We start from the raw sequence: 20,377 nt of genomic DNA, 5'->3' as shown, positions 1-20,377 counted from the left end.
ACTCAAGTCAAAATTGTAGTCACTTGCATTAGTGCGTATGTATGTGTGCAGAAATACACTTATTTTCAATATACACAAAATATACATTAAAACTCTGTGTTCGTGTGTGTTGTTTTCAGTGTGCATGAATACTGTGAATATGCTACTACGCTATTCACCTTCACCCCACCCTCCACATACTATATACAAGAACACATAGTTTGTACACTGGCATACATTATAAAATATGTAAAGGTACTCTCCGAATCTTGGAGGATTTTTTTCAAATGGAAGGTTGTTACATAGATAGCGGTGTATTTGTTGATTGATAGGATTGCAGTAAGGGTTTGGACGGTATCTATTTCTGTCCAATTAATTTCAAATTTAAAAATAACCAGGACTAACGTAGCTGTGCTGTAAATCCAAAAACAGCAGGGAGCTGCTTGCTTTCGTTTTTAAGTACTCATTTGTAAGTGGGCTGAAACAACCAATAAGTGAAAAATATGTAAAAAGGCGGAATAAATCCGACATTGTCGCCAATGTATCTTTTTATTAAAGCCTTTATATAAAATGGGGGTGGGGAGAAAAAATTAGGTTCTATGTCCTCTGTTAAGGAGAACGGTTATTGCCTACTGCAGATATTCTGCATTATGGACTGGATACAATCCAGGCAGCATCAAGACATTTTCTGCTCCTGGTCGTGCTGATTTCTTGTGGAACTTACTAGCTCTCTTAAAATGAGGGCGTGAAAAGTTAGCCCTATACTTTTTTTTTCTAAAACTAAATACATATCCTATGACAGGCAGTTTCGTGAATGTATCCTCTAAAGAAATCATTGGTGGCACAATTTATCGCCTGATATGCGAGCTCCTGTAAGACAGGTGTAAAGTGTGTCCTTTTACACAGTTATAAGATGAGCCCAATCCTCTTCTAATGCAGCCCCACTGACTTCGTTAGTAATGCCCTGGTGTAACTGGCCCTTTGTAGAGGATATATAACAGATACATTACTCCTTTGTTAAATTGGACAAATGCAGCTATTTTCATTTCAGATCTAAACTGCTCTTTAGTAGTAATTCTTAATTCCAGCCAACACTTACTTTCTCCCCCAAGTTTGTAATTCATCTGCCTCAATGCTTAGTTTGATAAAAACCCTTTCAAAGACACGTGCAAGAAGTTTTGCAAAATCTAAATCCAGAATCCTGCTTCCTAACTGAAAGCTTTACAATCTCTCCTTCTGTTACTATTAATTGTCTGTCCATAGACAGTTCAAACCTTTACTGACTGTAGGTGGCTAAAAGTATTAACAAGACTTGTGGAATACTGGAATAATTTCTTTCTTAGACGTTGTCTAAATCAATGGAGATATTTGCCTCAGGGAGATATTTTCCACATTATCCATTTCTAAAAAAAAAAAGTTTGTGTTAAATTTTTTACAGCAGGAACCAGTTCTGATAACAAGATTCTGGATATTAAACCCTTTCTCCCTAAATTAGTCCTATTTAAGAAAAATATAGGCTTAAATATTTGGAGAAATTGTGCATACTGTTGCATCTCAGCAAATGGCCACTTTGTTTACCCGTCTTATTCAGCTGTCCTAAAATCGTACTACTTTTACTGCAACTTTCAAGGTTAACAGTGTTATCAATTCTTTAAAAAATTAAGACATTAGAGTTATTGTCATTACTTACATTACATTACTACAGCTGGATTCAGGTTTACGAGTTTGTATAATTTTAGGTCGGGAACATCTTTTACAAGAGTTGTTTTCCAAACATCACACAACTGGATATTTATCTTAAAAGTCTGAAAATAGAAACCTGTTGACAATGTATGCGATTAAATACTTTTTTTAACGAATACTGAACACTTTAAAGTTGTGATCATTTTCATGACGTTGGTTGCCCTGACTTTATTTTTAATGTGAATCATCAAAAGTTTCTTAATTATTCAAGAAATTGATTGAACGTAGTCTGCTTGCAAAATTGTCCATCTAGTAAATTGCTATTCACACCCATAGAAATGGTTTACTCCACTTAGTACTTTTAAACTGGACTCCAGTTCAATTCTCTCATTACCCAGAAATACACTTTAAGGACTTTCTCTCTCTCTATAATATATATATAAAACACCATTCCAACGTTTTAAGTCACACTTTGTGTATTTCATAATAAAGTGTTTTTATTTAATGCAATCTTCAAGAATTTAAACACACAAAATGCAGTGAGAATGTTCACAATTTTGAGACCACAGTTGTAAATAGAAACATTCATATTTCATAAGATTATAAATATTTGATACTGCAATTGTAAAATGCACGTTTTATAAACTGAAAAAAATCTTTGCTTTCTTGCTAAAAGGCAATGTCATTTAATCCTGTCTCCTAAGCAGCTGATGATTATTCACAGAATTTAAAATTACAGCTTTTATTTTATAGTTTGCTTCTTTTTTAAAGTTTATACTAATATGTACAATGTGTGTCTATTATAGCTGTGAAATAAAGAAGTTTTAAGGCAAAGCGATAAATTCACCCTCAATCATCAAGGAGACTATAGTCCTGAATTATTGTACAATACACACCCACTCGGGGTGCCTTGTGGCCCTGGCCAACATTTTGGACACTTTATTCCAAACCGGGGAGGGGGAGGGGAAGAATCTAGAACTGGGAGAACTATTAAAAGAACGATACAAACCTTGAAAATGTTTAGTTTACACGGTGCCACGTTTTCAAATCAGAAACTAGAATTGCCAGGGGGGAAATAAACAAACCAAAACCCAAATGCTAAGAAATGTTTATTTACACTGACTGTCCCTTCATATTACTATTCAGTTTAATAGATATGTTTGATTTAAAACCTGCCCCATACTCTAGTCCGACAGATATTTGTCACTGGATAATATTAGGCTACTGATTTTTCTAAAATAAAATACCACTGCTTGTGATGGGCTCCTCTGTCTTTCTGATCAAAACAGGACATGAGAGATCCCCTCCCTTCTTATGGGTTACCCATCCTGCATAATAGAGGTCGGTGGTGCTGAAATAAGTGCCCCAATTCTCCTTTCCCACAGCCCCTCTTGATCTGGTGTTTTCCTGGACCAAAACTGCCTGTGTGGAGGCAATGGGACAGGAAGAGGCTTTCTGGATGCATTTTTTTATATAGTCATTGTTCAGTTTGATTTTTTTTCAGTTAAGAGCCAAAGTTGATGGGTTTACCACTTTTTCACCCAATAAGTTGTATACGTTCTTTATCCAATAGCCATGATAAGTATTTTTGCAATCAGTTTCCTGTATACACAGCAGTGAGACAAGCAGGAGATCTTAAAGATACGTCTACTAATTTATACCACCGGTTCTCAGACAGATTTTGACGAGAACCTGTTCCTCCCCAAACATTGTGCAACTCCGTGCTGTCCTTGGGAAGCCGGCACTCAGAACCCCCCCCCCCAGCTTCAAATACCAGCAGCCCTGCACTGCGGTCTGGTGTAGATTTGTCCAAGGCAAACCAGAGCCTTTTGCAAAAGTCATCCTAGGCTACTTGCCGCCTGCCAGCTAAAGGACAACGCCTTCCTGGGGGCAAGAGAAGAAGCGTCTAAGCTACAAAATGCGATGAACTAACGGGAAAAGGGATCTGTGCAGGTTTGTATAGATGAGTGTGTTATTGTCTAATAATGCACGCACACACGCACGGCAAAGACCCAAAAGAAAAGTTTCCTTCATATGGAAAAGGGTGTTTTTGTTTGTTCGCTTCCTATGACATTCTCCCGGAAGTTGTGATGTTTACTTCAAAAGTTTTCCAACCAAGCTACGGGGAAGGGAAAAAATCAACTAAGCGCCAAATGAACTCCTTGATCGCCCCCATCCCTTGCTGGCCAGCTTTCTCAGATCATGTACACCCTCTAGCCTTTGATTGAGCCCAACCGAATGAAGAAGTGAGGGCAAATTAAAGAAAGGATCCTGGACATTTTTGTTAATACAATGCCTTGGGGTTTCTTTCCCTATTACATTTTTTTTAAATTAAAACATTGTTTTCTATCCCCGAAGCCAAACACAAAAAAATAATAATGGTAAAACTCATCGAACAAACCGGAGAACTATTTATTCGGTTCACAGTCGTGTGAAATGCAGCAATAAAAATCTTTGGACTTCAGCAAAAATTGTTTTTAATTTTTTTTTTTTGAATTTCAAAAAACAGTGTCCAATGTCCATTAAAACAGCGCTTAAGTCTATAAAAATGTAACTTAAGCATTAAAAAAATTCATAAAGATACCATCTAAAATCTCCATAGAACCAAAATAAAACAAAACAAAATCAAAAATATTTTATAATCAGATATTTTGGATTTTTACACCTTACCTGTAAATTATATACACATAGAATATTGCAGAATTATATCTAATACACACTATGTTCACTATTAATGCTGGTATAATCTTTATACACTGGCCCTTATTTTTTTAATTAAATTATTGCATTGTATAAACTTTGACTGAACACTGCCCCCTTCCCCGGCCTTCCCCCGGCCCCCTTTCTATTCACTGTCTGACTTGCCGTCTTTTGATGTGGTGGAGTGGTTGTACAGTCCTTGTGCCATGAGATGCACCGCCAGGGTGTTCTTGTTGCCAGTGGCTTTCTTGATTTTGGCTCGTTTGTTCTGAAACCAGATTTTGATCTGAGACTCGTTGAGGTTGAGTTCCTGAGCCAGGCTTTGCCTCCTCTGCTCCGTCAAGTATCTGTTCGTCTGAAACTCCGCTTTCAGTCTCTGCAGCTGCTCCGCGGTGAAGGCTGTCCTGGGACGCTTGTCTTCTTTGTTGGGATTCTTCTTCTTTGGTTTACGAGACCGGGGGCCTGAGGTCCAGGGCGAAAGAAAAATCATAAGAAACACACACAAGAGAAGTGATGGGGCCGGGGGGGAGGGGGGGGGCTGGAAAGGGTGCCCGGGAGTGAGAGGTTGGTTGGTTGGTTTGAAATGGCAACATCTTATGATTATTGGGCGGGGAGGGGCGGGAGAAATGATCTCAAAGAAATTTGAGGACTTGAGGTCATGAGTATGGGTGCCACTTGGTACTCTGTGCCCAGCCAGCAGCTCCGGACACGGAATGACCTGAAGGCCTTGCTCGCCTCTTTTCGCGTTGCTTTGGCGAGAGAGTTTCACCCTGAAGTCACTAGATCAACCCTTGCGAGGAGAGAGAGAGCGATCTCCCCTCCCCCCCTTTCCCTGAATGCCTGGGGCGGGGGGCAGTGGGGCAGACATGAGTCTGCGGTGTGCCTGGTGAGCAAGAGGAATTCGGGGTCTGCAGTCTGGTGACCAAAGGGGAGCTGCTGCCTGGGGCCCCAGAGCTTCTTGCAAAAGGGAAAAGAAGGGAGCGGGGGCAGGAGGGAGGCAGACACAGGCCTAAACACCTCTACAAAAGCCACTTTCCACAGCTGGGCTATTGCATGAGACATGGGAGTCACATCCACCCAAGTTCATTGTTTCCTTTTTAACCACCATCTTTGGGACTTAAACTCTCCTCTGCGTGGGGCAGCCGCTGGAACGCCCCACAAAGAAGGACCCAGTCCGCATCCCTGGGGTGGAGGCTGTGGGGCTGGGGCGGGTTGTGGGAAGTTGCAGGGCAATGCTGGTGTGTATTTGCCAGCTCCATTTCTGGAAGTCGTTCCTTGGGGGGATGCTACTGTGGATGACCTCTAATCTGTGGAGAATTGGGTATGTGAGTGGATATTTTGGCAAGGGGAGAAGCAATCCCAGCTTCAGCGATCTCTGGCTCTCTTTCCCTCTCTGCCCCCCCCCTTGATTTTGTGTTACACTTTGCAGGAAGGCCCTGGGGACTCTCTGCTCGGCCCACGCGAGCTTCCTGACACCCCTCTCCAAGAGGGGACCAGGTCAGTTGACATTTTACACATGATCCTAATTTTTGGCATCCATATGGCGTCTGTAAAAGTCAGATCCCTGAAAGCACAGGGACACGTGAGCATCACCGCAGTTAGCAAACTGTAAACAGCACCTAAACCCGCGGGTTTAAAGCAATAAGAAAAAAGGCTTCTGGCTGGTGACAAGTCAATCAAAGGGCGGAAGACGGGTTCTGCCACAGGCTGAAATATGACTGACAAAGCCAGCCAGGAAGTGGATCTATCCTGCACAAGACAAAATGGGAATACACTGGACTTGATTAGTTCCCAGCTTTAGTAGATATAATATACAGTGCAAATAGGCCACATAATGACCACAAATGCTTGGGAAAGTGTCAACCATCTTCCTAATTACAATTCCCTCTCCGCAGCCTCCCATTCTATTTTATATACATCTATTTAAAAGCCCTAATTATTACCCACAAGGTATTAAAAAGGAAAATCGAGCCCTGTTTGTAACGGGGATTCTTACATCAATAATTCCTAGGTTGCTGGCGTATTGTGATTTTTTTTAATTTACATATTTCTGCCTCTACGCCTATGGGGCAGGTTTGTTTTTTCTAGTTTAGTGCCACGTTTCCATAACCAACCAGCCCAGCTCCAAAGGCGTTGGTTAGAAATAATCTTCAGCTTAAAAAAAAACAACAACCAATCTTTGTCCCTTTCTCTTTGCTTCAAATCGACCCTGGCATTGTGCTCGAAATAAAAAGAAACAAATACTGTAAAAAGAACCAACCAGCTCTCCAGTTTTGCTAAGGATTCTCGATCTCACCTCTTTTCTCTGTCTGTATCATTGTCTAGGAAACTTGAAGTGTCCAGGGCTATGGTGTAATTCTCTCCCTTTTCATAAGTGTCCCCAGTAGCCTCTCTCTCTATATATTTACCCAAAACACATCTTCAGAAAAAAGCGTCTTGCAAAGGATCCAATTTCTTTGGGATTTTTAAAAATACAAACGCGTTAAATTAAGTATTTTAAACCCAGGAATGGCTTCGCTGCTGAAAGGTGAAACGTGTATCTAGAAGCAATAATATATATCTATATTTTATCCCCTAAACAGAATTGTTAAGAAACCCTCTTTTTTACATTACATCGAGATAATACAGAAATCCAAACGTTTATTTACATTGTAACAGGGAGTGGATTGGCGTTTTGCATGGCTCAAAATGTCGCGTAAAGTACGATCCTAATTATTATTATTTTATTTTATTTATTCTCTTTAATATTATTCTACACACCACCAGCGAGGGTTCTCCCTCTGGCCTGTGCCATTGTGAGGATATATGTTAATTAAATATTAACAAAGGAGAGGAGTGGAGAACAATGGAGTAAATTTCAATTCAGACAGGAATATTGGAGCTAAAGAGTTAGTTCTCATTTATTACAAACTATTTTTAAATCCAACCTGCATTCCTATGTTCAACTGTACAGCAGTTCGGGGTGGGGGTTGGGGAAGGGACTGGCTAATCGCTGTTGGAAAATACTTTTTTGTGAATATATTTTTTTTAATTCTGTTTTACAGCCTAGACAACTGTATTTTAAAGAGGTTTCTAATTCTTTTGAATGAAGGTTAAAAAAAATAAAAAAACCTAGATCCACTCCTGCTTTTCCTGCATTAAAACAATGAAATTCGCCCTGTGGGTTTTAAACCTCTTCAGAGAGAGAATTTCTGGAGTTTCTTCTGAAATCTCACTCCAGCAGGCACGCCTTCCCAGATCCCCTGAAATAACTTTCTCATCCTCTGGAAATCTTTCCTATTCCCATAAAGATCTGAACTAAAGTACACGTGTGAAAATTACAGAAAGCAAAATAGAGAAAGGAGACAAGGGCGAGTTAAGGGCCTATTTTAAAACAATAAAAATAGTTGGATTTTGCAAATGTACAATGCAAGGCCTATTGGATAGGCAGCTGGATATATGAATTCCACTCCTCACCCTCCAAACAAACCCCGGGATTTTACTCGAAAGGAGAAGATGGGCAGATTCCTTGGAGGATCTCCGTGGAGTTCAAAGAATGGGCTTTAATGGCTTCTTTCCCACCTTTTCTTTTTAATACCATGCCAAAACCCAAATCCTCACACTAGCACCGTCCCTCTCTGTTTTAAGATCTAGCTAAGCTAACTGCTGATCGCTTTGTGTGTGTGTGTGTGTGTAGACAGGAGGAATTATTTTCCAGTTTACCCGCTTTCATTTTCATCTGCCTATAGTCAAAGCATCCCCATATCCTCATTACATTTAAATACGTTTTTTTAAACTTGTTTCTCTGCGTTTTTTTTAATTTGGGTGACAATATTTTTTCTCGTCGCTTTTCAACTAACCAAATATTTTCCGAAGAACCATGTGGAAAGATCAGCTTAGGCGTCACTGATTCAATGGTTGGTTGATATAGAGAGAGGGAGAGGGGCTCGGTGGAAACCAGCCTGTGAAATGGGAAGTGGGGCCAGGGGGTGAGGGGAAGGGGAAGGGGAGGCCGGGCTCCTGGCAAGTGCTAGGCTACGCCTGAAGAGAAGTCTTACCTGAAGAAGGCCTGTCCGAGTATCTAGTACAGTAAACCCAGGCTGGCCAGAGCATGGGCTGGTTACTGGTGTTGGAGCTGGCTTGGGAGCTATCAGAGTCCGAGCTCACAGACAGATCGCCGCCGCTTAGCCCCCGGGATTTCAAGGCTCCTTCCAGGGCCCCGGAGTCGCCTCCTTTCTTGGCTCCCCCATTGAGAGCAAGGGCTTTGGAGCCTCCTTCTCCTTCGCCCGGGGAGCCTCCCCCTCCGCCGGTGAGTTGCCCCCCAGATCCCGGCGCCGTAGAGGGACTCCGTCGGTTCTCCCTGCCGGCTAAGAGCAGCTGCTCCGGGCTGCTGCCGCTGCTGCAGGTCCCCCCTTCCTTCCTCCGCCCGAACTCCGGCCTCAGGATGTTGTCTATGAAAAAGTTCGTGATCCGGTGCGGGTGCTGGTGATTCCCAGGCGCCTGCAGAACCACGGGCAGGATCATTGCCCGGCTCCTGTTGGGCTCCGCATCGCTGCTGCTGCCGCTGCTGGACTCCTGCTGCTGCTGCTCCAGGGCTTCTTCCCTAGGACTGTGGTCATTCTCCTCCATGCTGTAGAACAAATCCCCAAATGTTTCTCTTGTTAAGCCCCCACCCCCAGCCCTTTCCGTGCGAGAGCGAGTGGGGTTTAGAAAACGTGGGTTTGTTTGTTTGTTCCCTGGCTCCACTCAGTTCAAAGAACATTCAAAATCCAGAGTTGGCGAAAGCAGAGCCTCGGGTGTGCTCGAACTTTAGCCAAAACGTTGTTTTTAAATCCCCCTTCTTTCCTTTCCTTTTCTTTCTTCCGCTTGTTAGCCTTTCAGTTCTGCAAACCAATGCATTATTTCCCCCAAAATGTGTTCATCATTAGGACTTTCATTAACAACCCTTTCCGCCCCCCCCCCACCCCCGCTCTCTCTCTTTCTCTCGCTCTCTCTTCTCCAGCTCCTGGGTTTGAAAAGAAAAAAAGAGGCCAACAGTATCCTAAAAAAAAATGGTGAAGATCCTTCAAGGGGAAAAATAAAAAGAATAATAAAAATGTCAATGCTGTCACATCTGCTCTGAGAGAGAGACTCTAGCAGAGGGTGTAGGTTTCTCTCTACACACCGCACAGCGCACGCAGGCTGAGACACACAGAGACATATGTACAAGCAAGGCAGCTCTCTCTCTTTTCCCCTCTCGGAATAAAATATTCCAGGTTACGTGGCAGGAGTTAGGAAAAATCTCTCTCGGTCTCTCTATAGTTTGGGTATAAATTTAGAAGCCACTTAAACTGAACCTGCAATACTTTCACTCTGGATTTTTGTTCTTATTTTTAATAGAGCCCCTCAAGTGACGTTGCAAGCCCGGTATCCTAGACACGTGCCTTTGGCCAATGGCAGAGGAGGCATTTCCACACGTGATACAGTAGCACTCTAGTAAATGACAGCAGCCGCCCCCCCTTTCCCTCTATCTGCCCCCTCCCCCTTCTTTTAAAGCAATAGTGTCCTCTCTACTCGAGTGTGTGTGTGTTTTTTAAAGGAGAGAGAATGCAGAACTAGCTAACCCCCTAAACAACAGATAGATACATCACCACTTGCCCTGCTGATCTCTTTCGCTTTATATCTTTGTCTGATTCATTAGAAAAGCCTCCAGTATACAATTTTTTTATTTCCATATTGTTTACCATGGGGGGGGGAGGGAGAAGGGGGAAATCCCACAATTCCTTGCACAAACGCATAAATAATATTAAACGAGCTGCTGTGTGATACAAAGGGATTTTTTCTGCAGCCCCTTTATTTGCAAAGGGGAAAAATCAGATGCAGTTAATTTTAGAACAACTCTTTCGTACGCTCCCTACTCTCTCCCCTCCTCCGTTTTCCCTGATTCTGAAATACACCCTGCAGAAGACCAGTGCAAATATAACAGGGAGACAAGGTGGCTTCTTTTTCTAATGTTCGAGGTGGTGGTGCTGGTTGCGGCGTCAGGGAAATAAACAGAAGTGGGAATGATAATTGACTCGTTCTGTTGAAAGCTGGACAGAAGCCTTTGATCATTTATTCCAGCTTCAGAAACAATATTAAACAGAGAGGTTTCCCATGGACAGGCAATGCGACGCGATTCTGCCCCGGAGCCCCATCCCCCTCATCGCACCCCCCCCCCGAAGTTTTTTTCTTCCTCAAAATAATCAAATGCTAATTTTTCGTATTGAAAAGCTGCCGCGATGTCCATTTGCTTGTCTTTGTCTTTAGAAAGAAATCCCGTGAAACCAAAAATTGGGATCAAAGTCTATCTGGGTTGGAAAGGGGGATTACGTAATTTTGAAGGGGTCTCACGTGTAGTTTCAAAGTGGGTCTCTCTACCCACCCCCACTCCCTACCTTCCTATTGGCGTTACCAAAAATCTCATTCTTTTGTTGCTAAGAATTTTCCTGCCCACCGCCCTAAACAATCCGCCCACAGACAAAACAAAAATAATCAGCTGCGATCCGCGGGATCTTTGCTTGGCTGGTCTTGAATTTGTGAAAGTCACCAAAAGGTCAATGAAGCGCAGGAGAGTTAGTGCCGCTTTAATAACACACACACACACCCTGGAAGGGGAGGGGGGGAGAGAATGGAGAGAGGCGATGCCAAAAAACTGTTGTGATCGGCGGGCACCAAAGCCAGCCAGCGCCAAAGACAAAATGAAGGCGAGGGGCCAAAACACAGACAATCAGGAGGCAGCTCCGGCCCTTCCCGGGGTTGCAAAGCTAGACGGTCCTCTCGCCTCGCCCCGGCAGCCCGTCTCCCCTTCCCTGCTCCGGAGAGGAGCCGGGAAGCCGAGAAGCGTGCACGGGCAGGAAGGCAGAGGTCTGGGAGGCCGACAGAAGTGCAGGGAGGCTGGGAGGAGAGCGCGCGGATATAAGGGAGGAAGAGCTGGGAGACCAGGAAAGTTGCCGGAGGCGGCAGAACCAATTCCCTCCCCCCCGGGCCGGTTCTTGAGCCCTCGCTTTACCCACCAGGTTCCAACTTTTGCTGTTGCCTTGTTCTTTGCGGCACCGTTTTCTCAGGTGCAAGGAGAGAGCGAGCTGCAATTGTCTGAGCTAAAACGGAACAAAAAAAACCCCCACCTCAAATGAATTAGATTTCCCAACAGGGAAGGACCCGAAGCAAGCCCACACAGAGTAATGTATGGTACCCACGCATGGTGAAGGTGATGATGATGTTATATTGACTTAGCACTGGTAATTATGGGCTATCTTTAGTGCTCGACAGCTGGAGTCAAATGGGGAATGCCAAGATGGGCTAAAAACCAGGAGGGTGAAAGCACACGTCTGTCTGCTCCGTAACTTCACAGAGCACAATCTAGTCTTGTTTGTAGGAAACCCTTATCGAGCGAAATTCTGGAGCCTCCAGTCACAAATCTGGGCAACCAACTCCTGGATTTTCATTCCCCTTTCAGTCCGCAGGACCACAGAGACGGTCAGTTCCTCGCCTGTGCAGGTCCCCTCTTATAAGATCATTCGTTTGTACATTGCTTTTGTGTCACCCAAACTCTCACACGGAAAGTATTGCGAAGGATTTTGTTATTGTTGGTTTGGGTGGAGGGTAATTCAAATGTGTCTTTGCGAGTCTGGAGGGAAAGGACGCAGCGAATCTCTTTTGGACCGTCCAGAGGATCAAGCAATGAGATCAGCTCTTGCTGACCTAAAGTTGTTTTTGCTCAAACAAGCACCCGGGGTTAATTTTTTTTGAAGTGCCCCATGAAAAGCGATTAGTCTGTCTCCCAAGAAGTATTTTCTAATTACTTTGAAGCCCTGGCTTGCTACTACCCCATAATTAAACGTGTTCAAGGCGTTGCACGTCAAATATTTCGCTCCCGGGCGGATCCAAGTTATTGACTAGAACTTAAAATATCTTGAAATAAACATTCCCTGTCCAGTGTATCAAACATGCCTTACTGTCACAGTGCGATGACACTTTAACATTTCCATTTGTTAAAATGATCTTTAGCAGAGACATTTATACAGTGAATATTTCCAAACAGGCAGGGAGGTGAAGAGAATTCCTCAGACAAACTCCAAAGGAGGAGATAAACAAAGTTGTACAAAACAATAACTGAAACTGACTATGCCCTGACAATAATCCCGGCAAAGGAACAACTCTGGTTTAAAGAATGGAGGGGAAAGAGGTGGTCTGATACCTGACTAAGGAAATTTGAGTTACATTATTTTCCAATTGTCTTTCTGTCTAAAAGTTCAATCCCATTTAAAAGATGTTCAGCAGCATTTTTATTTTCAGAACGCAGTAGTACTGCAAATACTTTTTGTTTTACCTAAGTAAATATACTTTTTACTTACTAACTACTGCAGATGGCCGGGGGTGTACTTTGAAGTAGTTTTGTGCTTTTTCAAGGTATCGAATAGAGCTGGTGACTGCTAAAGTAGATTTTCATATCCAGCGATGGACTGTGTATTTCTTTCCACTATATGTACTTGTCTAGTTAAAACGTGGATCAATTAAATGGCTACCATTAAAAATGCATTTTCCTATAAAAATTTCGCACTTTTATAACACCCTCGTTTTTACATTTTTCACGTATCACACACAGAAAAGTTAGTTATTAGATTAAAAATGTGGAAACATTAGAAGGTCAAAGTTGTCCAGATCGATTGTATTCCATGCATGGTGTGGCTTGCTCTGCAACGCCATTGAAAATATTAGACTGTCATGCTGCAGTGAGGCTAAAAGCAGGGCGATTTGTATCATTACTCTGCTAACCTTGTCTCTTACTGCTCATATTGGCTGATATGGTGAAAGTTAGAAGTAATGAAAGCAATTAGATAGGCCAGTCTTTCGCTGGACTTGTCAGTCACACAGTTGGTAGAGGTGCCCTGATCATTCTGAAAGCTAAATCATAACAGAAACAATGGCAAAGGCTAACGCTGCCCCCGTACCTCGGCTCTGTTAGTGCCCGGCACTCAGCAGGGACAGCCCCCAAAGGACTAAAGCAAAGAGGCAAAATGCACAGTACCCAGTGAAAAATCGAGAGAACCTACCCCACATTCAAACACACCCCATTCTTGCAACAAAAGGCGAGGATACTGCCTGGAAATAGTTGACATGCACCAAATTTCACAGAGTTTTATGAGATTTCCAAACCAATAATGCCTCTGGAATTCATTCCTTCTCGTCCTCTCCCCCCGCGCCCCATCTCTCACATCGAACAATGGTGACTGCAGAGGAGGTGAAAGTTTTTGTATCTACTGCCAGAGGCAATTGTTTTGAAAAAATAAATTCTCATATAGTTTGAGAAACGGGCAAGCACAGAAGTGGTTAAACCCAACCAGATAAGATCCCAACTGGGCAGTACAATACCCAGAGCTAGCTAAAACGAACAACATTGCTTGTTATTGCTTCCCAAACGTGTTACGGGGGATCACTTATTAACAAGCTTTGCAAGACAGCCATTGGAGTCTGTTTCGGAGGATGGGAGGAAAAAGGAGTCAGACTTTCATATCCCATTCGTTTTTGCATGAAGGCTTTTGAACGGTAACTGGGCACTACATTATGTGTCCAGCGTTATTCTGATGCCAACACATCCAGTAGCGCCCCAATTGTACAGCTTTTATGGACAGGGAAGGGAAAAACTCATCAGGGGCTTTAACTTCCCTAGTGGTTAAAATCAATCTGAACTGTTGTCCAAAAAAGATCCACACATACCACAAAGCTGTACACTGATAAGGTACAATGGAAGGAAAACCTCGAACAAAGTTCATAGTTATAAGGCTGCCTTTTGCCCTGCTGCTAGGTTTTTATTACATAACGCATGTAGCAAATATACTTTAGAAACCTACACTTTACAAAGCTGAATAGGGAAAAACCAGGCAGCTTTTCAGGCTCTGGACATGACTTGCCATTAAGGTGAGACGGGCAATCAGTCCAGGTGATCCGTTTCCTGTAATTGTTTGGGCTTCACATTAGGAAGACTTCCCCGTCAGTTGTGGTAACTGGATGGTCTAGAAAGCCTGGGTTTTACTTTCCTTGGGGATCCTGGAAATGTGATTACCTGTTTATGCTGAACATACATCCTGTTCATTCCTCTACCCTCAGCCTAGCAATGCACTGACCGTGAGGTGGGTATGTTAATTAGTGGCCGTGGGCTGGAAAGTGGGGGGATTGTACTGCTAAGTGACCACATTGTGTTTAATGTTATTTTTTTCTTTAGAATTAGAAAGTAGCCTTATGAACATCACGGTCATTTCCATTGGCGGTAGAGACTGATGAAGGACAAATTCCCTAGAAACCCACCTACTGTGTAAGTTGCACAGTTTGAATATCATATCGAGCGTATGCACCGTTTGTTTAAACTCTTGTCACATGTCTTGCTGATCTCTACAGAATGACATGTACCTTTTATCTGACAGAGGTTACGCATACTCTACAAGAGTAAGAGAAATGCGATCATTTCAACAACAAAGAAGTGGCTTGTTACCAACACACAGTGTATGCTGGAAAAACCAAACCTCAGTTCATTTCCACGTTATTATTAAAGAAATGTTAGCAACAAAGAAAAAAAAGATTTCACAGAAGATAAACTTTGTGTCATTGGCCATGGCAGGGTTTGGATGCCATTTCAAAGGCAACAATACTGCTTTAACGCACCTATTCGGAAGCGTTACTAATACTAGGCAGGTCTGCGTGGACCAAGGTGGCGAGCATACTTGTTCAAAGGCACTTGCTGATGTTGGTAAAACTTCTCTGGAAGGACGGACCTTGAGTACTGCGGCATCTCCACCTTCCAAACAGCAGCACAACCAAGAGACTACTAGGGCCCGAACCCGCTGTCCTTCCAGAGAACGGGGCGTTTGAAATTGCCAGGCGCTGGGAAGCTTTGCCCGAGTAAAGACTTCTGGAGGGTGCCCACTAAAACACGACTGAAATCCAGCTGGTCGTGTTCCCGAGTTAACTTGATAAACTACAGACGACCTAGCACCCAGTTTATTATGAGGGAGGGGAACATACTCCATAATTTCACCTAGCTATGACTCCAGACATTATCGAGACCAAACCCTTAGTCAGGCAGCTTTCGCCCAGATATTAACAGGAGCTAATGGGCGTTTTGCCGCAGTCAGGGATTCAGAATCGGGCCCCAAATGCCCAAGTGGCATTTATTTTCCTTTTCCATTTTCAAGGAGCGAGGCAGTTTCCCAGGAGAATGGAAGTCTGGGGTTGTTCCCATCCTTTAGAACGATTCCCCCCGACACAAGAAGACATTGACTCCTCCAGAGAGACTTGGACTGGAATTATTTTAAACAAGGATTTGGTAAATAACCGAAATAACCGACTACCTGGAGTTGAGAGGCGGGGAGAAATAACCGAACAGTTTAAAAAATATGCACCAAAAAGTTATTTCCCAAAAGGCTTTTTTTTACCCTCAAACCTTCATTGCGCTGCCAATATTTTTGATGGTTTTTGCATAAAAGTGTCATGGTTTTATTTTCTTTCTCCGATTTAGAGGAGTTAATCCGCACAGACACAACAGCTTCTGTTGTGACGGTAAAGTTCAGCAACTCTATACCATTCGGAGTATTAGCAGAGACTAGGGAAGGGAAATGGGATCTGGTCTTAGATTTCCCACACATGTAACTAATTCCCTGAAACGCCTTTGGATTTACACCTCAACATTTACTTGGAGCCAGAAATAGTCAACGCTCTAATTAACTGCGTAATTTCAACTCCAACTTCCCGCTAGATAATCAACTTTTATGGTCTCCCGAACGCTACTTTACAGCTGTTTAAGGATTGGGTGGGAGGTAATTTGAACTGGGATTTGTATCCAATTGATTCACATTGCTACACTGCGAATGGCTTGTTTGTTTTTTTCTGTTTTGGCTGTAGATTTTGCAAGCTAACTCCACCTCCTGCCACCCTCCAAAACGGCAAACCAAATTTTGGAAGAAATATTTAATTAAGTGTTTGGGTGATTAATTCAGCCCAAATTCTCACCTCACTGTCACTAGTCATAAGAAGCTCTGTATGCAACTTTTTCTGGAAAACAGATCAGGCAAGAGATTCTCCCAGGAAAAGCAACAACAACAACAGCAAACAAACAAACAAAAATACCTCTCCAAAATAGTGATAATTGTTGCCAAGTTTTGATTTCAAAAAATTGGTGTTTGATCATTTACTTTTTATTAAATCTTTGATTAAACTAGAATATGTTGATTCAGGTTTCTGTTTATCCTACCCCATAATAACGTTTCACATTTGAAACAACAGTTTTTGCTGCGGGAGGTTAAGTCTGTTTGCCAAATGACTAAATGACATAGTAGTGAATGGGCAAGACTCTACTGGAAAACTAACGGTTTGGTGACTGTATCAGCCTGCTGTGAACACTGGGAACACACTTTAGTTTGTCAGTGTCACTTTCTAGCAGAGGTTTCGCACCAGCCTGGTTCAGGCGGAGTATTCATTTCCAGACTGTGTTTATGTACTTGGAGGAACTGAGCATCTGCAATTTTAAGCAGGCACCTCACATCTTTAGTGCCTGAGTGACTCGCAGCAAGCAAAGTTTACCTGTATATTTACGACAGACTTTGATGCTAAATTATTGGTCAGCAACACACTGAAAATGAGAAAAATACAATCTTCTCTCTGGTTTCACTTTTGCAACGTTTTCAGTAATAATATGTGTGAGGGGCTTCACAGAGAAGATACGACAGATAATTAAAGTCTACAGTCAATATTAGGAATTAATCTATGTGCCTGAAACGCCTTTTCTTTATATTTTGTTTTATGACTGTTGCAGTATATAAAACGGTTTCTCATCAAAACTTCATAGTGTGGAAATAAATTTAGTGTTTTGTTGGTTTGTTGGTTGGTTTGTTTTGGCTTAATAGTTAGGAGCCATATAGCCTAGCACAATTCTCTTTCAAACATCTATCCAAATATGAATAATTCGGCCTCCCAAAAATGCCACTTTTTATATGAACGTAGTCAGTGGATCTACAGAAAGTAACAATACCAATATTTATGCTAGAACATATTTGTATATGATTTCTCCAACTCTAGCATTTATATGATCCAGATTTTAAGAAGTTTTAAAAGCTCTTGTAGTCACTGAGGTGAATTAGACACGTACAATGTTCATTGAGAGAGAGAGAGAGAGAGAGAGAGAGAGAGAGAGAGAGAGAGAGAGAGAGTTAAAATTGAATTTCTGGCTCAAAACTTTAAAAAAGTAAAATATATTTTAGAATCTCCGAAATATTTTAACTTTCAAAATATCTAGCTGTTATGCTACATATATTATTACTGTAACTTTGCAATATGTCTGTTATTACGGAAAAGAGAAAGTTGGTGATTTTTAAGCAATTGACGTGCCTAATGAAAGACACGTTTTGGAGAAAAATAAATGCTATTTTTTCTTTGTAGAATTGCCAATATACGAATATGAAAATCTTAAAAAGATATCTATAAGTAGGTATTGGTGGGTTTTTTTAAAAAATACATTAACATTCAATGAGCCATGGTTAGAGTAACAATTACAAACAAATTCCCGTTTGTTTTAAAGTTTAAAGATGGGATCATTCAATAAACAACTCCCGCTCCTGTATCAGTTTGTAAGCTCTTATTTTTACATTAAACATGATCCAACCCAAAAAGGCATGCTTGCTATTTGTGAAGCCTGAAATATGCCCAGCCCTAGAAAGAGGATGGGACTAATTGCTCAGTCTAGTAGCTTGTAAACGTTCATTATGAACGTAGACAGAACATAAGTGGTCAGTTTGCAAACTCCTGTGGTTGGAAGGTAAGCCTAGCATTTCTTTCCCAGGGAATGCCAGGTATAGGGAGTTTTGCAGAACAGGGCTTGGCATTTGACTATGTAGAGGCATCTAATGCAATATTCATGGCAAAGCGTCACAGGCGATTCCTGCTGCCGCTTCTTCTGGGTCCAGGGCTACCCTAGTGGCAGCCCAAGCACTGAAGAGGATTTGTGAATGAACAGCACTGCTCTTGCCAGCTCACAGATCAGAGAGCTGAGATCACTACACGGATCTGGTCCAATGAATCGCTGCAATATCAGCTTGATTACAATGCAGGGGTCATTCAGGACCTGCCAGTTCCGCACACAGGCCTTTGAGAAAAAAAGTCAGGAACTTCAAAGCCAGGTTGTCGGGTTTCAATGAAAAGGTTGTGATCTCCCAGGGTGTTTCGCTTATAGATTTTTACATTAAGCAAAACGAGAAAAAAGAAAATAGTTGGAATGTTAGCTGGCTCCAAGCTAAAAGACCTGGTTGCAGGCTACTACTCAGAGCTAGACGTGCATTTTACTTCAGCATTTCAAACAGTGTGTGTGTGTGTGTGTGTGTGTGTGTGTGTGTGTGTGTGTGCTCTATGAAACATATACATTACATATAAATATTAATATATATTCCACAGAACGTGAGAAAGGGAGAAAGATGTTTGTGCTGGCCTAAATACTTACCCGCAAATCTAATCTGTGAAATACTGAATAGGTCAGACCCTGGTAACATATTATACACACTTTTTATATATTTCAGAGTAGCAGCCGTGTTAGTCTGTATCCGCAAAAAGAACAGGAGTACTTGTGGCACCTTAGAGACTAACAAATTTTATTTGTTATTATGCTCTAATAAATTTGTTAGTCTCTAAGGTGCCACAAGTACTCCTGTTCTTTTATATATTGTATTCAAGCCTAGGACAAACATATGTAAAGTAATAGTAGAAATAGATGTGCAGCACACACACACATAGATGCATACCCACCTACACATAAATATCTCTCTATTGAGAGACATTCTATTACTATTTATCTTTGTCGTCAAGGTTTATTGGTTTCTATACGGAGGGGTGTTTATAATAATGTAAGATGAGTAATAAATGTATAATAAATCTATGTGTTTCTGTAATAAATATGTGGGCACCCACATCATAACTACATCTATCTATTTGTAGCTATAGGTAGATATGGTGATATTATATTATTCTTTATCTTTGTCCTCTAGATTTTCTTGGATTCCTCACCTCAGGATGTATTTATCTTGTCTGTCTGGAGCCGCTTCACTAAGTAGCTGTGTAAATTGAAAGGCTTTTTTCCCTAGCTCACCACCTTTTTTAATTAAAGCCTTTTAACTTGCCTAATGTTTACTGTCTTATGTAAAGTATCTAAACAAACAGCTCCAGCAGAATACAAACACTGCAAAGAGAAGCTTTCCCCTTTATTGTTTTAAAAAGCGTTTCACCATGTCATAGTTACAGTTCCAAAAGGAAATTGCTTTTATTTGTAAAGAAGGCTTTAAAAAGCAGAGACATGAAGGGGAAAAGCTCCTTAAGGGAGGAAGGTCACAGGGTTAGGGGGAGATTAAAGGACCCATCTTCCTACCTCACAGAGAAATCAGGGACAAGCCTCCCAAAATCTGAATCAAGGGACACAAAAACCAACCAGTCGTTGACTTGTGGGTAGGGGGTAGGAAGGAAGCGCGAGTCAAAGAAGATCTTTGGCTCCTTTTAAATCCTCGGGGGGTTGCAAAGCATGTGAAAATGTTCCTGGACTGAGGGACACTTTCCCCTCCTGAGCTGTGTCCAAGGGCATCCCGAGGGAGTGACTGACACTCGCAGGCTTGGGGAAGGGACAAAGAATTCCCGGGGGCGGCGTGGGAGATTTCCGCGGGCTTGAGCGAGTTGGGGGAGAAAGCAGGGGTGGCGGTGGGAAGGTGGGTGGGGGGATGGACTCCTAAAAATTGCTCACCCCCCAAATACGCTACACACTGTTTGGATACAACGACGTGAATCAGCAGGGAAGAATACGCATCGAAAGGATCCAGCTGCAAGCAGCTCCTGTCCCTTTACTTTAAACAGCCCCCAGTCCCCCAAATAACCCTGTCTTTCACGCCCACCCTTCTTCATCCCCAGCAAGAACTGGGGGGGTAGTGGGGGAAATTGGTGGTACCCCCTTTCTTTCATGTGCATAAGAACTCCCACGCCACCCCTTCTATGG

General features: G+C 42.3%; 1 protein-coding gene across 2 annotated transcripts; it reads right to left on the bottom strand.

The window, feature by feature from the left end:
• Nucleotides 1-515: 515 nt before the first annotated feature.
• EN2 (engrailed homeobox 2) lies at nucleotides 516-9,684 on the bottom strand. 2 transcript variants are annotated; one of them, XM_065582731.1, is made up of 3 exons: nucleotides 8,400-9,675; nucleotides 4,528-4,824; nucleotides 516-1,798 (listed from the first exon to the last, which is right to left on the bottom strand). In XM_065582731.1, the coding sequence occupies exons 1-3, from the start codon at nucleotides 8,968-8,970 to the stop codon at nucleotides 1,671-1,673; spliced, it is 996 nt and encodes a 331-aa protein (XP_065438803.1). In that variant the 5' UTR covers nucleotides 8,971-9,675; the 3' UTR covers nucleotides 516-1,670. The 2 variants fall into 2 exon arrangements, with proteins under 2 accessions (XP_065438803.1, XP_005297319.1); XM_005297262.4 differs by lacking the exon at nucleotides 516-1,798 and having other exon boundaries at nucleotides 4,056-4,824; nucleotides 8,400-9,684.
• Nucleotides 9,685-20,377: the final 10,693 nt, after the last annotated feature.

This window comes from Chrysemys picta, chromosome 2 (genome assembly GCF_011386835.1).
Source record: "Chrysemys picta bellii isolate R12L10 chromosome 2, ASM1138683v2, whole genome shotgun sequence".
NCBI classification, from domain to species: domain Eukaryota; kingdom Metazoa; phylum Chordata; order Testudines; family Emydidae; genus Chrysemys; species Chrysemys picta.
Note: the sequence above shows the minus strand (reverse complement) of the source record. Positions and strands in the feature narration are given on the sequence as shown.

What these genes read in the sequence shown, in the direction of transcription:
- EN2 (XM_065582731.1), bottom strand. Translation starts at nt 8,970, where the DNA reads ATGGAGGAGAATGACCACAGTCCTAGGGAAGAAGCCCTGGAGCAGCAG. An exon ending in CTCGGACAGGCCTTCTTCAG is followed by an intron (nt 4,825 to 8,399) that starts GTAAGACTTCTC and finishes CCTGGACCTCAG; the next exon opens with GCCCCCGGTCTCGTAAACCA. An exon ending in CTCCACCACATCAAAAGACG is followed by an intron (nt 1,799 to 4,527) that starts GCAAGTCAGACA and finishes CATTGTCAACAG; the next exon opens with GTTTCTATTTTCAGACTTTT.